The sequence below is a fragment of the Lottia gigantea genome (assembly GCF_000327385.1).
Source record: "Lottia gigantea unplaced genomic scaffold LOTGIsca_13, whole genome shotgun sequence".
NCBI classification, from domain to species: domain Eukaryota; kingdom Metazoa; phylum Mollusca; class Gastropoda; family Lottiidae; genus Lottia; species Lottia gigantea.
In genome coordinates, this window is record NW_008707425.1 from 3,717,878 (window position 1) to 3,734,159 (window position 16,282).

The 16,282-nt window shown below is 31.3% G+C and overlaps 1 protein-coding gene across 1 annotated transcript; it reads right to left on the reverse strand.

Moving 5' to 3' along the window:
* Positions 1–267: 267 nt before the first annotated feature.
* LOTGIDRAFT_185986 (hypothetical protein) lies at positions 268–16,247 on the reverse strand. Its single transcript, XM_009049088.1, has 15 exons — positions 16,235–16,247; positions 13,668–13,761; positions 12,873–13,001; positions 11,604–11,693; positions 10,474–10,733; positions 9,348–9,499; positions 8,602–8,764; positions 7,562–7,670; positions 7,104–7,341; positions 6,289–6,496; positions 5,800–5,859; positions 4,962–5,056; positions 4,032–4,203; positions 1,884–2,601; positions 268–1,776 (listed from the first exon to the last, which is right to left on the reverse strand). The coding sequence occupies exons 1-14, from the start codon at positions 16,235–16,237 to the stop codon at positions 2,509–2,511; spliced, it is 1,866 nt and encodes a 621-aa protein (XP_009047336.1). The 5' UTR covers positions 16,238–16,247; the 3' UTR covers positions 268–1,776; positions 1,884–2,508.
* Positions 16,248–16,282: the final 35 nt, after the last annotated feature.

Consider the following 16,282-nt stretch of genomic DNA (forward strand, 5'->3'; position numbering starts at 1 on the left):
ACAACCATACCAAGTTCCTTCAAAATCAGTCGAGAATTGTGCCTTGTAGAGTGTTTACGAGCATTTGTGGACCGACAGATGGCCATGGGTGATGCCAATATACGCTCCCCATTTTATGTGTTCAATAAAATAGAAGACACACTACTAGTCCATTTTTAGTTGATGCAAATAATGTGGATACTGTATAGCACAACACCTTAAGATTGTCATGGATAAATTTTCAAAATATAATCTGCTATAGAAAAAACTAAGTAGTCCTATTTTCCTTGAAGGTCACAACAGGTGATTATAATAATATTGGAATGACTTGATATACAATTCATTATACAATACATAATATAAATACTAGCTAGCACTACACATTATACAATACAGATACTAGCTAGCACTACACATTATACAATACATAATACAGATACTAGCTAGCACTACACATTATACAATACAGCACACAATCCTGTGAGAGGACATCTTACACATCTTTTTATCTAACAGTTTTATATGTAATGTGGTTTTTAGACGAGGTTTTACTGTATTTATTCCTTGGCAAATATTTTGAGCTACAGACTGCATCAATAGAAATTCTATTGGTCCCCTTTTTTTAGATTTTATTGAGTCAAATTCTATTCCCTTTAATTGTTAGATTTTGTCATTGCATTTCATCATCCAGAATCTCATGGTCAAGCGAATATGACATCAAAGTTCCAACACTCTAAATGACTGGACTACAGTCCATCCTAATAACAGCAAGATGACAAAAGGAACCCTTTTTTTTTTAAGTTGTTCACCATTAGTTTTTATATTCTTTCATAAGGCTAGGGTTTTAAACTGTTTCTCAAAAATAATCTGTAAATAAGCAGACACTGCCACTTTAAGCTCAAGAAAATGAACAAGAAACTAGATACGAGTAAAGTTCACAAGATTTTCTGAAAGGAAGGGATCTAGAATATATAATATAATAATAATGATAATATCTGTATAATCCCAGTTATAATATAGCCTATATAATACCCTTAACCATAATAATATGAAATGACTAGATCATTTCTACTCTTTATAGCACATTTCTTGGATTTCATGTGATATTACAATACAACTATTCACTTACTTCCTAGCTCTAGAAATTTCACTAAATCAAAATGCAGATGATTAAGAAAAAAAAATTCAAATTCATTTTGCTCATTTGTTTTCAATATTTCTAACTTGTCATCTTGATGCAAAAATGATTTTTGATTCTGCAATGCCTGTGCTTAGCAGTGCAGTGGATCTGTCTGCAACAACTTTGCATAGTATACACATTTGGTATTTCACAGACGCATGGAATTGAAGGACATTTCAAGAGAAAGATAAATTTAAAAATTGAGTTTTGTCATATTCTAACAAAAAAAAAACCAGAAAAATTGACAAATACACAGAATGAGATATGAAGTTAGGAAATAGTTCCTAAAGTAAAATGTGATTTAATTCTTTATTACAATTATAACTAATACATCATTTTTTTACGGCTCCCAATTTTATGGATGTGTACGTCAATGCATAAGCATTAAAACATAACTTTAAGATTTTTTTGCCCTAAAGTAGTTTATTTTTAATTTTTAAATCATAGTTTTGAAAATGGCCTCCATATTCTTCATGATATCACAGGTTGTATTACCTTTTATTATTGCATTTTCAGCATCCAAACTTGAAATTCCACAACAAATGACATAAATCATGATTTATCACAAAAAAATAACAATTAAAATCTTCAAAAAAAAAAATCATAAAATTCAACAATCATATGTATTGCGTGTCATTGGTTAACGAAGAAGTATTTGATTGTAAACACTCTAGATTCTAAACTACAGTCTAGCTCTACTAAATACAGTGCTGGTCAGTATATCAAAGGTGATTTGCTACTAATACTTATCACCCTGGGTCCACTCACACATTCGTACTCAATTCCTATCAAAGTTGGATAATTATTTTAAAAAGCATCCAATCAGAATAGGTCATGTATTATAGGTCAGATCAAGGCAATCATTAGGAGTTGTCCCAGGAGAATAAATAAGGGTACATAATAAGACTATGGGTTTCTGACTATGCTGTATTCCAATTCACTGAATGAAAAAAGGACCATTTAATATTTTGCCTTTGTACTTAATGATTACTGTCATGTTTTTTGAGAAATTTTTGAATCTGAAAGCCAACTCATAACAAATTAAATTAATGTTCATGATCTAACCTCTGAAAAACCTCTGCCATGTTTAATAAAAAAAAACAGAAATTATCCTATTATTAAAACCCTATAATAATAGCAGAAACTCCAACTATTTCAATTCAGAAAAACTAGATACAAGATCTATTAGCACAAAATTCACTCAATCTTCAGGTCCAAACTTGTATGATTTTTTTCTAAATGTGTCATTTTTGGCAATCCCAAAATAAATAAGTATCTATATACTAAGCGTATAATAATAGTGGAATTTGTTTCTGACTCTATATAATATAATATACTAATGTGTGTTTTTAATCTTCTAGGTTTCTAAAACACTGCTGCATTTCTTCATGTAGTTCTTCATAATCAGATTTGATTTTAGCTTCTCCATCTTTTACTGGGTCCTGGATACAATAAAAAATTATAAAAAATTCATATTTAAAAGCCAACACTGAGCAAAGTAAAGAGTTTTTTTAATTGTTTCTATTATTTTTAAGAGAATTGGAATATCAGCCTCATAATAGTACTGTTAGTCTTAGAATGTCTTTGCTTTATTAAAAATATAAACATAAGCAAACATTATGTCTTCAAAATTCGTTTTACAGAGGCCCATTTTCAGCCAAAATTTGTGACTGTTTGGGGTTGAAATTTCTAGGATAGAAATGTGTTTCTTTTCAATGTAATTTACAAAAGATTATATTTTTATCAACACAAAGACATTCTTAGACTAACAGTACTATTTTGAGGCTGATATTCCAATTCTCCTAAAAAAATATCGAAAAAATTCAAAAACTCCAAACAAATATCGAAAAAATTCACAAACTTCAGACAAATATTGAAAACATTCACAAACTTCAGACAAATATCGAAAAAATTCACAAACTTCAGACAAATATCGAAAACATTCACAAACTTCAGACAAATATCGAAAAAATTCACAAACTTCAGACAAATATCAAAAAATTCACAAACTTCAGACAAATATCGAAAAAATTCACAAACTTCAGACAAGTATCGAAAAAATTCAAAAACCAGACAATAATCATAGCATTGACTGAGGGTAACATTGTTCAAATTCCATACAATAACAAATTTTCAGAATCCAAAGATATTTTAGACATGACATGAAATAAAGAAAAAAATGTCTTTAACGAATTGAAAGTCTCAATTTAAGAGAAACATTAAATTTGAAAACCACCATTATTATATCTATAATTGGGATTTGAATAGTTCTTGTTGATTGGAAGTAGTTCAGCTGAGAGTCATAAGAAATAATTATAGGCCCACAAAGCTATCAAACCTAATTTTTAAACGATTTTCATTTTCCACATGAGAAAAAACACCCCCCAAAAAGCTGTGCCTATTTTTTCTGACCTGTTTTGCTGATTATATTACATTATAACTATCAAGCTATCACAAATGAATGGAGTTTTACACCCTACTCTTCTGCACCTTATTGGGCTGATGTAGAAAGGGCAATGCCATGCAGTGTGCACTGAGGAACATTTTGCTAGGACAGCAGCATTAGTCTACTCTCTCGATTTACAACAGTCAAAGGATATATAAGATTTGAACGACATATAGAAGCCAGGAGCACATATAACAAAAACACAAACAATATTATGGAATATAACACTTCTTTAATAGTAATGACGACAGGTGTATATTGTGTTGAAACGTTATGTGCCCAACCTTATCAAAGAAGTGTGTTATATTCCATAATATTGTCTTGTGTTTTTGTTATAAGTCAAAGGATATGTAAAGTACACAGTCTGTAGTATAACTATAAGAGATTAAATAAAATAATGAAAAACAATACCTGTAGACAACCTACCTTAAATTTCATACTGCTTAATTTATATAAAACATCATTCATTTGATCTTTAATTATAGCCCATGTTATTTTATTTTCACTCTGGGCTGTACTCTCTACAGCATGTCGAGCCATATCATAGAAAGCTATAATATTCTTTAACATTCCTGTTGTCTTATAGAATGGACAGAATCTGCAATTACATAACATAGGTTTAATACAGAATGAGTCATACATGTAAACTACTCTACATGTGAATATTTATCAAGGTTTTGATACTAGATAGATAGTTCAAACTTAGACTTTAATGTCATATTTATGGATACAAATTTTGATATAAATCAGTTGAAAAACCAAGAAGTTGTTTCATTTCTAATAATCCTGAGTAATAAAGTTGCCAAACTAATAACAAGTGGTTGCCAAGCAAGATACGCCCACTTTCCTGATACATTTTCAGTATATCAAGGGCGGTCACCTATCTGTGTCAAATCATACCAAAAATCTAATTTGTGCAAGATATTGATTTAAACAAACACACATTATTTAATAAAATTCTGACATAAACTGTCACCTCTATCACGCTCAGGAGAAAACAAATTTTGACGCATTTTTAACAGGTCAAGGGCAATAACTCAAATTCTGTTCATTGAAAAATCGTCAAATTCGAATTTGACCAAGATTTCATTGTAATACATGATCAGACCAAATTTCATTAAAATCAGATAAAAAAATCTGTAGTCTCTATTGTGTTCACAAGACTGACGGATGGGGCAACGACAATATACAACTATAATATAAGGTGGGCATATAAACACACTGTTTAAAGTGAACTGACAATATAAGCCATTGCTTGACAATGAATATCAGATGAATGGATAACTGAAAGGAATCGTGTTCACAGATTTAGATGCCTAATGGAATAGAATTCTGTATAAATATAAAAAGACTAACCTGTCATATGGTGTATAACCATTTTGTTGTAAAAAGTCATCTTTGATCAATTTAGCTACTTCCAATGTAATTTTGTCAGATTCTGCAAGAGAACCCTGGAAAAAAGGCATAGAAAAACATTAATATAAGTTGCCATAATAAGGTCCTTTAATGAGAGCTTATAAGTACAGTCAAGTAATCTAATTTCGTGCTGGCCTATTTTTCGTGCATCTCCTTAAATGATTAATAATTTACATGTGCAACCTCACATAACCTCTGTATTTGCTTGTTTTGATAAACATGGGTTTTCTGTACAATATCAGCTAGTAGAATGAATCCAGTAGTTTCAAGCAAGGTAAAATCTATTAATGTATACTTTGACAAATACAAAATAAACCAATTTTAATTATTTTATCTGAGGAAACTTCTAAGCATACAAAAAAATTTGCGTCTTCTAATTTTGACTAAATTTTTGTTGAATCCTTATATGTTACACCACTCTTGTAATATTAAACAACAGTTGAGTTTATGGAGTGTCTCTTCTTTTGCCTGACTAGAGTATATTTTTTTTAACAACAATTGATTTTTAACACCACTCGTATCCAGTGACTTGTATCCAATTGAAGCAAATGATACCACAAACTAGATATTCATGTCAAACAACATTTTTTGTCAGGCTATCCACCTACCTCAAGGGAGGTAACTCTTAATACCGACTTGATATCTTGAGACCACAACATAACATTATTTATGAATCAATGAAATATAAGGAATCGTTTAAAATTAAACATGGAAAGGTGCAGAGTTAGACAAATTTCTGTTATCTTTCATTTAATTGCATTATAAAATATATACCAACCTTTCCTACAAGTTGTACAATTTCTGATAAATCTTCTTCTTCTTGTAGAATTTCTTTACACTATAAAATCAATTAGAACAGTCAATAGACTTATTCTGATTATCTAAGACTTATCAGGGAACATAAATACAATATTGTAGATGATTGTAGTTTGCTAAGACTTGCTCTACCAGCTATCAAAATACATAATATTGTATCCAAGGATTTTGTTGTAATCATGCACAATTATCAACTTATTGATCGGACCCTAGTTCACTTTGGCTTTTTTTGTGGTGGTGATTTTGGCTAATCAAAATGATTTTTATCATACAAGGACTTGCCCATATTCATATGATATTCTCAAGTTTTGTGCCTGTTTACAAAACAAAGTGAAAGTAAAAGGGTGTTGATTGGCCATTTAAATCACATGACCTCGATCAGATAAACAAGCTTTACCTAGTAAAGGGGATGCTAAGATTATTTTGAGGACTCACAATGTTAATTTCTTACCTTAGTTCTGAGTGGTACAAAGTCAGGATAGCTTTTATCATAAAATTCATCTAAAGCTCTCATATATTTACTGTAACTAATCAACCAATTAATAGAGGGGAAATGTTTACGTTGTGCCAACTTCTTATCTAAACCCCAAAACACTTGTACAATACCTAATGTAGCAGAAGTGACAGGATCAGAGAAATCACCACCAGGGGGAGACACACTGAAATATAACACATATAATTTATACTATACTATTGTCATCAACCTTTTAAAATATTTATTCAAAAAAATTTATTTATTCCATTAAAAGCAAATATCAGTAAGACAACACAACTAAAGAGACCCCCATTTTGGGGGGTTGATTTTAGTCTTGAGTATATGTAATTAGTCTTCAGAAGTATTAGAAATGTATGAAAATCTCATAATTCCTTTAAAAATACTTCAAACTAGAAATTTTTCTTACTATTTCTATATATGTCTTTTCAATATATCACAGAGTATCTTAAATTGATGAGTCGTCATTTTAACATTCAAACGCAGACAATTCTGAACTAACATGGAATTAAAGGCTCAAATTTCAATGGTGAGCTGTGAACATTATTACCGACTAGCCATGCTAAAAAATTCCAGTTTCTAACACTAAAGTATGATTGATAAAAAAAAAATGGTGCACCTGTCCCTTTAATTTTATTGCAAAGTACAATACCTTCCACACTATAGTTTAAAGAGATTCCAAACACCAAGCAGAAAGTCATTTCGAAGATTTGCTAGCCATTGTACAAACATGTTGAATTTCAAGATTTCAAGAGTTCAAAAATCATACTTACGCTCCAACAATACTGACAGATCCTAATCTCTCTGGATTACCCAGACACTTGACACGACCAGCTCTCTCATAGAAAGAAGCTAAACGGGCTCCTAGATAGGCTGGATAACCAGAATCAGCAGGCATCTCAGCTAAACGACCAGAAATTTCTCTCAAAGCTTCAGCCCATCTGGATGTGGAATCAGCCATCATAGATACATTGTATCCCATATCACGGAAATATTCAGATAATGTTATACCTGAAATTGGATTTAGATTAGTAATCCTTGAATCTAGTTGATTCATGGCAAAATTTGTAAGGAATTATGTTTTCTCCAGTAATGTCAAACAATACTTTTTTTTAATAATTAAACCATTTTCTTTGCTTTCAAAAACCAAGCAGATTTTGTTATATTTCCAACAAACAGCAGTTCATTTGAGCAAATATGTTCAACATCTTTACAAAATTTTATTTTATACCTGTATAAATACTAGCTTCACGAGCAGCTACAGGCATGTTAGATGTATTGGCTACTAGAGCTGTTCTCTTCATAATACTCTCTGGTTTACCTTCCACTTCCATAGTTAACTACATCAAAATTTAAGTACAGAGTTATAAATTTCATGTTAACATTAATTATTAATCATCAGAACTTTACGTTATATCAATTATAAATTATCAGAACTTTATGTTATATTAATTATAAATCATCAGAACTTTAAATTAATGATAAATCATCACAACTTTATATTAATCATAAATCATCACAACTTTATGTTATGTTAATTATAAATCATCAGAACTTTATGTTATATTAATTATAAATCATCAGAACTTTATGTTATATTAATTATAAATCATCAGAACTTTATGTTATATTAATTATAAATCATCAGAACTTTATGTTATATTAATTATAAATCATCAGAACTTTATGTTATATTAATTATAAATTATCACAACTTTATATTAATTAAAAATTATCACAACTTTATATTAATTAAAAAACAGACTTTTATGTAATATTAGTTACACGTTATCAAGAATGTATGTAAATATTGATTATATATCATCAAATCTTAATGTAAATAAGAATCAAAATTAACAAAATATAACCATATATATATATATTCATACACCTTTTACATAAAAATTTATCATAGAATATCAAATAACCTTAAACCAAATATTACCAAATATTATAGATAAATATAGACTGATACTGTGCATTCATAACCACAAATCAATCGCAAAATATTTCAGGAAATTGAAATGTTGAATTACTTTTAATTACACGAGGGAAATATTTTTCACTTTTCAACACATGATTCAACAGCTATTACCAGTGATGGGGAAACCTTAAGCTACAACACTCAGAGGAGGGAATTTCTTTCACACATCAGACACTCACTCAAGAATAGTTTCAGTTCCTTTGACAGACTCACTTTCATGATGGAAATCTCTTAAAATTTACTCTCTTCCGTGTGAATTCTTTAGTATGTCAGAGAGCAGCACTCACCTGAGGGAAATCTCTCAATACTTCAGACATCTCATTACCTCTCTCACCACAACCAACATAAACAATAACATCACTGTTAGAATATTTAGATAGTGACTGAGAGATGACAGTTTTACCACAACCAAAAGCTCCAGGTATAGCAGTAGTACCACCTTGTACACATCTATAATAAGTCATTTTAAAAGGTCAATTCTATTTTATAAATCAAGAGTTCTATAGTACGAGTTAAGCAGCAGTGATGCCTAATATATATCAGGAGTTTGGCGAATCCTAGGTAACAAATAGGCTGAAAACCCCCACACCTTCCACTATGCATTCTGACCCATTGTTCTGACCCATTGTTCTGACTATGTCTGACCCAGTGTTCTGAATATGCGTTCTAACCCAGTGTTCTGAATATGCGTTCTGACCCATTGTTCTGAATATGCGTTCTGACCCAGTGTTCTGACTATGTGTTCTGACTATGTGTTCTGACTATGTGTTCTGACCCAGTGTTCTGACTATGCATTCTGACCCAGTGTTCTGACTATGCCCTCTGACCCAGTGTTCTGACTATGCATTCTGACCCAGTGTTCTGACTATGCCCTCTGACCCAGTGTTCAGACTATGCCCTCTGACCCAGTGTTCTGACTATGCGTTCTGACCCGTTGTTCTGACTATGCGTTCTGACCCATTGTTTTGACCCATTGTTCTGACTGCGTTCTGACCATGTGTGATCTTTGATATTGGTAAACTCAATAACTTACGGAAACAAAGCATCTAAAACTCTCTGTCCTGTTAACAGAGGATAATTAGCTGCTAGTTTTTCATTGACTGGTCTCATCTGTCGAACAGGCCATACTTGTAACATACTGAATTTACTTTTCTGTCCATCAAATTCTGTTTCCAATATAACATCCTACAATATAGAATTGTTAAACTTTCCACAATCACTCACATTTACACCTTATGTTTAGCCTGCATTTATGTAGGTATATTTTTTTTGCTGAAATTTGAAGTGTAAGCTTACTCATGAAACAATACCAAACATCTTAAATCTTAAAATTGTTAAAGGAATAGAATGTCTTAGAATACACTATGGCTAATATTCGTGTTTAATAGTGACCATTGGTTAAATAAGTATGCATCCCACACTTTATCAATTTTGAAAGAGCGGCAATAAAACTATATTCAGAATTTAAAACAACAGTGAGCATCCATTCAGTTTGAAAAAAAAAAACAGAGTCTGGGTAATCAACGCTAAAATAGGTAAAAGGAAAAGCCCATCAATGCGCAAACGCAAAAAGGCAATCATCTTCCGGTGTATACAAACAAACTTTTCCATTGATTAATATTCGTTGTAAATTGTGTCAGTGGTGGAGTATTCATTCTAAATTATATGAATTGCTTCTTATTGGTCTTCTGTGAATTCACATATTATCCCACATTCTTCAAGAAATATCTGACGATATCAAGGCCAATTCAAGAGTAGAGGTCAAGGACGTGGGAAACCCTGTGTGAGAGTTACTTCCTCTTGATTACAAGACTCACAATTTGAAAATCGCTTACTGGATGCATTCAGCCGTTTATAATTAATTACTTGATTTTGTGGATATATCGGATTATAGAGGGATTTTGATGTATAGTTATGACACCAGGTAAGTCCACTGATGGATATACATATACTGGTATTGGCCAAAATTGAAATTTAATGTTCATTCTATTCCTTTAAATGATACTCCATTGTCATATGACCTGATGCTTTTTCTATGTCAGCTACTCTTACCTTTATAGCTGAAGCAAGGTCATCATAGTCTTAACAAGCAAGCAACTAGCTCGATCAACACCCCTACTCTATATTCTTATGTAAATGAGTATGTATACTAAACTTACATTGATATCATATTGTCCAGGTTCAGCTACATATGTTACTGTACCCTTAGCTTTAGGTGGTAACATAATTTTATGTTTAATCAAAATATTCTCATATGCCACACCATAAATATCACCACCAGTTATATGGCTTCCAACTCGAACATTTAATGGTTCAAAATCCCATTTTTTGGTCCTATTCAAAGCAGGCGTGTTCACACCTTTAGGAATGTAGATACTTTGTGTGAGATCACAGATATCTTCTAATGGACGTTGAATACCTAAAAAGAAAAAAATGCAATTATTTTGAAATCCAAACCCATATTATATTGAGAGTGTCGTTAGTGAGTTCTTAATTGTTAACACAAGGTTACATAAAACCTAGATTGGTTTCTACTTTGAAAAAGTTTTATGGACGTCACCAGGATCTGGTTGATCACTACGACACTAGGTAGGGTGAAGATGTGCGAATTTGTGACTAATATTATTCCTGGGTTATATTCTATTTCAATCTCATTTCCTAAATTTTGACACTGATTATCTAGATATTTTAGCGGGTGTCGTGCACGTGGCAGAGAATGCTCACTCTGTCTGGAACACCCCATACTAACTCCCTCAAGATGTCCACTTTAATTTTATTTCATTTCGGAGATGTTGATTACCGATTGTTTTTTCCCCTGATTTTGTCCTGTACATGGATTTGAGACTTTGGTATTCTTTCGTTCGGATGTATTTTGATTCAGCAAGCATTTGCTATGTCATAGTTTATAATTGATAATCTCATTAGAATTTACACTTAAGCACAGTTTCACCTGGAATTTAACTTAAGTGATCAACTTATACTTCAAACAGAAAGGACTGAAATCTAATATCTAAATTCATGAGGTTATGTAAGAAACCTGAAGCAAGCTTCTCAAAAACTGAGAGTTCAGGTCATTTGATTGGTCAATTAATACAACTGGTTTTAAATTTGCTTATATCAACCAATCAGATTTAATTACCGAATTTCTCAAATCTTCCTGAAAAACTGACTGCAGCAGCAGTAGACAACCCAACCCTAATACACTGAGTTATTCCACTATCAATAGGTGATAAATATCAGCTATCAGAGGCTATTTAGCAAGTTTCAACTAATTTCTGCTGTTACTTACCATCAAAGATACTACCCATAATACCAGGTCCTAACTCAACAGATAATGGTTTACCAGTTCTTAATACAGGATCTCCTACAGTTACACCAGCTAGAATTCTTGTTAAAGTTTATCAATCATCCTTATTTCACTGTGTATTGGAAGCTTGATAATCATGCATTATCGGCTATATATACCGGTACTGAAAATCTTCAGGTCCCTAAAACTGAGATCACAGCACGTAAGATTTCAACATCAGAATTAAATCTAGTCTAGACGATATTGCATTGCAACTTCAAAGTCAAAATGATGCCTTTTGCAATTGTTTTATGATTAAACAAAATCAAAATATATCACCACTATTTGCAAATCAAATTTAATTTTTATTTCCGACTTTTGACTTACAAATTCGTGAAATATTCAGGTGATCTTTTCATCATGATAAAAAGTAAACTTTATCCTTACTCCATCCTTAATCCTTGATTATAAATCAAATTAAGTGGTTGCCTAGCAAGATACGTCCACTTTCCTGATACATTTTGAGTATATCAAGGGCAGTCACCTATCTGTGTCAAATCACACCAAAAATCTAATTTATACAAAATATTGTCGATTTAATCAAACACACAAAATGCAATAAAATTCTGACATAAACTGTCACCTCTATCGTGTTAACAAGCCAACAAGTTTGGATTTGTTTCAACTAAGTCTAGGGCAATAACTCAAATTCTGTTGATCGAAAAAATGATCACACAAAATTTTATTTAAATCGGGTGAAAACTGTAATCTTGATTGTGTCCACAAACAAATTTTGATGTGTTTTTTCCTATGTCAAGGGCAATAACTCAAAAAAAAGTTCATTGAAAAATAGTCAAATTCGAAATTGTCCAAGATCTCATCAATATAAATGATCTCACCAAATTTCATAAAAATCAGATAAAAACTGTAGTCTCTATTGCGTTCACAAGCAAATTGTGGACCAGCGGACGAGGGCGGCGACAATATAAGACCACATTGTAATGTGGGCGTATTAAAATCAGTATTGCCACTCAAATTTAACCTTGTGTCACAATTTTCAGTAACATTTGAGTCTTTGAAATAAAAAATTGTTTTTTGATTCTTGATTCTTGATTTTTACAAATTCTGCTATAACTTGATATTTCTAATGTGGAATGTTCATAGGACATTGTTCCCACCCATTTTCAAACTTCAGAAAGACATGATTGGCAAGGAGCCCTGGACAATACTGTGAAACAAAATATGCAGTAAATGATTGATCAAAAAGGATACAGGTTTCTTCATAGACCTGTATAGTTGCCATGTCTCCTTCAAGTCGAATAATTTCTCCTACCAATTCAAAATGGCCAACACGAACCAATTCATACATAGCAGCTCCAGACATATTCTGGGCAATAACAACTGGAAATAAATAAACATAAATTAATATAACAAAAATTAAAGGCCATGGTTCGCCATTCATTGGGTTGATTTGGATTTTTAATAAGGTTATATGTAAGTATTCTTCAGAAGTATTAGAAATGCACGAAAGTTGCATGATTTGTTCAAAAATAAATAAATCAAAGGAATTTCGCTTTCTATCTCTATACACAGTAGTGCTGGCACGATATATCAGTGTATCGATGTATTGCAATACGACAAGCCACGATCGCAAGATCATGTATCAATATCTGATCATACTTTTTATTCCTTAGAAAAGATTTTTTATAAGTTGGTTTATGATATAACAATTGTTTTCACTGAAATTGTTAGAAACTTTTTATAAGACAGTGGACTCACAGTTATAAAGTTATAAATTAATATATATAGAAACTTTGAAGATAAATTGATAATTATTATCCCATTACCTCATTATCACTATTATGTATTGTATCACGATACCCAGCACAAATACACAGTATAAGCAAGTATGTCTTTTCTATATATCACAGAGTCTGAATGTTGTATGAATAATTCAGGACCCACATGGAGTTGAAAGCTCATATTTCAACGGTGAGCTGTGAACACTATTACTAGGCTAATAATAAATTTGGTTTATTGATAAAACTGGACAAGAACTTGACTTACCAGGACCAGATACTCCATAAACATAACCATATTTAGATTCTTTTTCTTCGTCCCTGATTTTAGGGAGATTACGTGTTCTATCCATACCACCTGCCTAAAATATCAAACACCATATTTAAAAATTTGAGCAACCATAATAATTTTTTTTAAAAACAAACATATACCGGTAATTGCACTATTCACACTGTTATTGATATTTACATGTACATTAAGTAGTACAGTAGTCAGAGCTCTATTCCCCCCTATCTGTATCAATTAATCAATTAAATAATTAAAATCCTATCACCAAATTCTGCAATAAAACAAAAATTTTGTATTCTCAATAATGGTAATTGAATTTGATGTCTATAAGCTGTGAAATAAAATATTACACGATTGTATCCCTTTAAAGCAATAAACACCTTATTGATACCAATGTAAATGTCAGCATAGAGAAAATTATATGGCCAAGATTAGTTAAAAATATTGTGAAAATTCAACATTTATTTCATTCTACATGGTTTCAGATTTTAGATACTTATTAAATATTTCTATATCACTCTACAATTGTTGTACTTTTTTAACAGTGAAAATATTTATTATTGTATTTATTAATTGATATAATACTGGTAGTCAACCAAGTATTCACTTTACAAGCTAATAGGTATTATAAAGAGGTTTTCCAACTTTTTTTTATGTGTATCGGGTACACTGATAGTTTCAATTTGTACCATTCCGACATCTGTGGTCCTTGCAATTCTACTATAACTGACGGGCTTTTAACGTCACAAGACAGGAACTGCATATGTTATTAATAGTTAACTTCCGGTAGCTCCCCTTTAGTGACGTCATAAAACGCCGGAATGAAAATTGGAATGGTGCAAATTGATGCTATCAGTGTCCCCTATACACATAAAAAGTTTAGAAAACCTCTTTACAATCCCTTTAATTAGTCCATCGGTTCTATGGCAGAATTCTAAAGTCAAGACAATCAAAAATTGGATTTGTTATTGGTATAAACAGACAACCCACGGGAATTCGGTATAGGAATACAATGGATTTTATTTCTTAAACAATAACGTGAAGATCAAAATAGTGACGGACTAGAAATCAAAAATGACCTATTCATTTTACTACAGATTTTAAGAAAGTTAATTTGTAAGCCTAAAGTTAAAAAGTAAATAAGTCTAGAGTAAGAAAGTAAATAAATATCTTTGTATCCTAGTAAGGTTATAATTTGTTGACAGTGTTAAAATCTTCTTATAACCCACTCGTTAAGATATTTGAAGGTCAATAACTTCAACAAACCTATTTTAATTTCAAGACCAATCCATTGTTTCATTGATTTCGATTCAAACTACATGATTTTCATTCAGTTTCATTGAATTTAGTTTTATTAATTTCCAAACTTAGATGTTACACCTGTGGTATCCTTTATTCTTTTTTATCAAATTTTTGTCAATTCTAAAAAAATATACTGAATTTCAAGTATCATGTTCCAAAAAGAAATTCAAAATTTATAAATATTAAACTATAAAGCAAATTGCATTGTTTAATTACAACATTAGGACAGTCTCTCTTTAACAAAGTATTTCCTTGATAAACTGTTTTTCATAATGTAAGCTTTATAGTATTTATTTTCCCTTTATTCATTGGTTTTGTCAACTTAACTGAATTAAAAAGAAGAAAAAGGAAATTTGGTTCAGCATTTAAAGCAGTTTCTTATGATTAGATAAGCGTGATCAAAATTTTTAATAAGATAAAATATTTCATAACTAAATTTTTTTTGTCAGAGAGAGATAACAAAGTAGCAGTATACTAGAAAACATCCTTGACTGACATTATCATGAATACACAGATGTCACCACTGTTGTAAGCTTATGACAATTGTAGACAAAGTAGAACATTTAATCTTATTCTGAAAAGTGATCTAGATAGCTCAAATTGAGCTCTAGCAGCAGATGAAGCATACATTAAACTTTAAATAAAGACATGGGTTCTCAATCTTTTTCTTTCTAATACCTCTTTCAGGATTCCTGATTGATTGCAATTCCCTCCTTCCCCTGTGACACTGATCGTGAAGAGTCTTCTGTGATAAAGCTTATTTTACGATTAGTGACATCATCAAGCACTTAGTTTTAGTGGAATCCCAGGAACTACAGCGGTCTGATTGAAAACTGGAATGGTGCAAAACCTCTTTGCAATCCCTTCTAGATCAGACCTTACTGTATAATCTAGTGAGCACAAACAATAAATTTATACTGTGATCAAACATAAAATGGAAATCTACCATAATTCTGATCCTAAGACCCTTGACAATATTTATAGTACTGGTTATTATCAATTAATGTAGGCTAATGCAAAACAAATTAATTTGGTGCACAAAGTGACTTTGACATCATCAGAGATAAATTTGCTCTCTCTTTATTGCCATGGTCAATTGGTACAGCAACTAAATTCAGATACAGAAAAGTCATAAATGGGTCTGAATGTCATACAAATTAGAATAAAGAGTAACATTTCTTAATAGCCATTAAAATCATGAAATATATAAATGTCATTGATGCCGAATAATTTTTCCAACTCACCATTTTGATGCTCTGAAATCATGTGACATTCATCAAATACGCATGCGC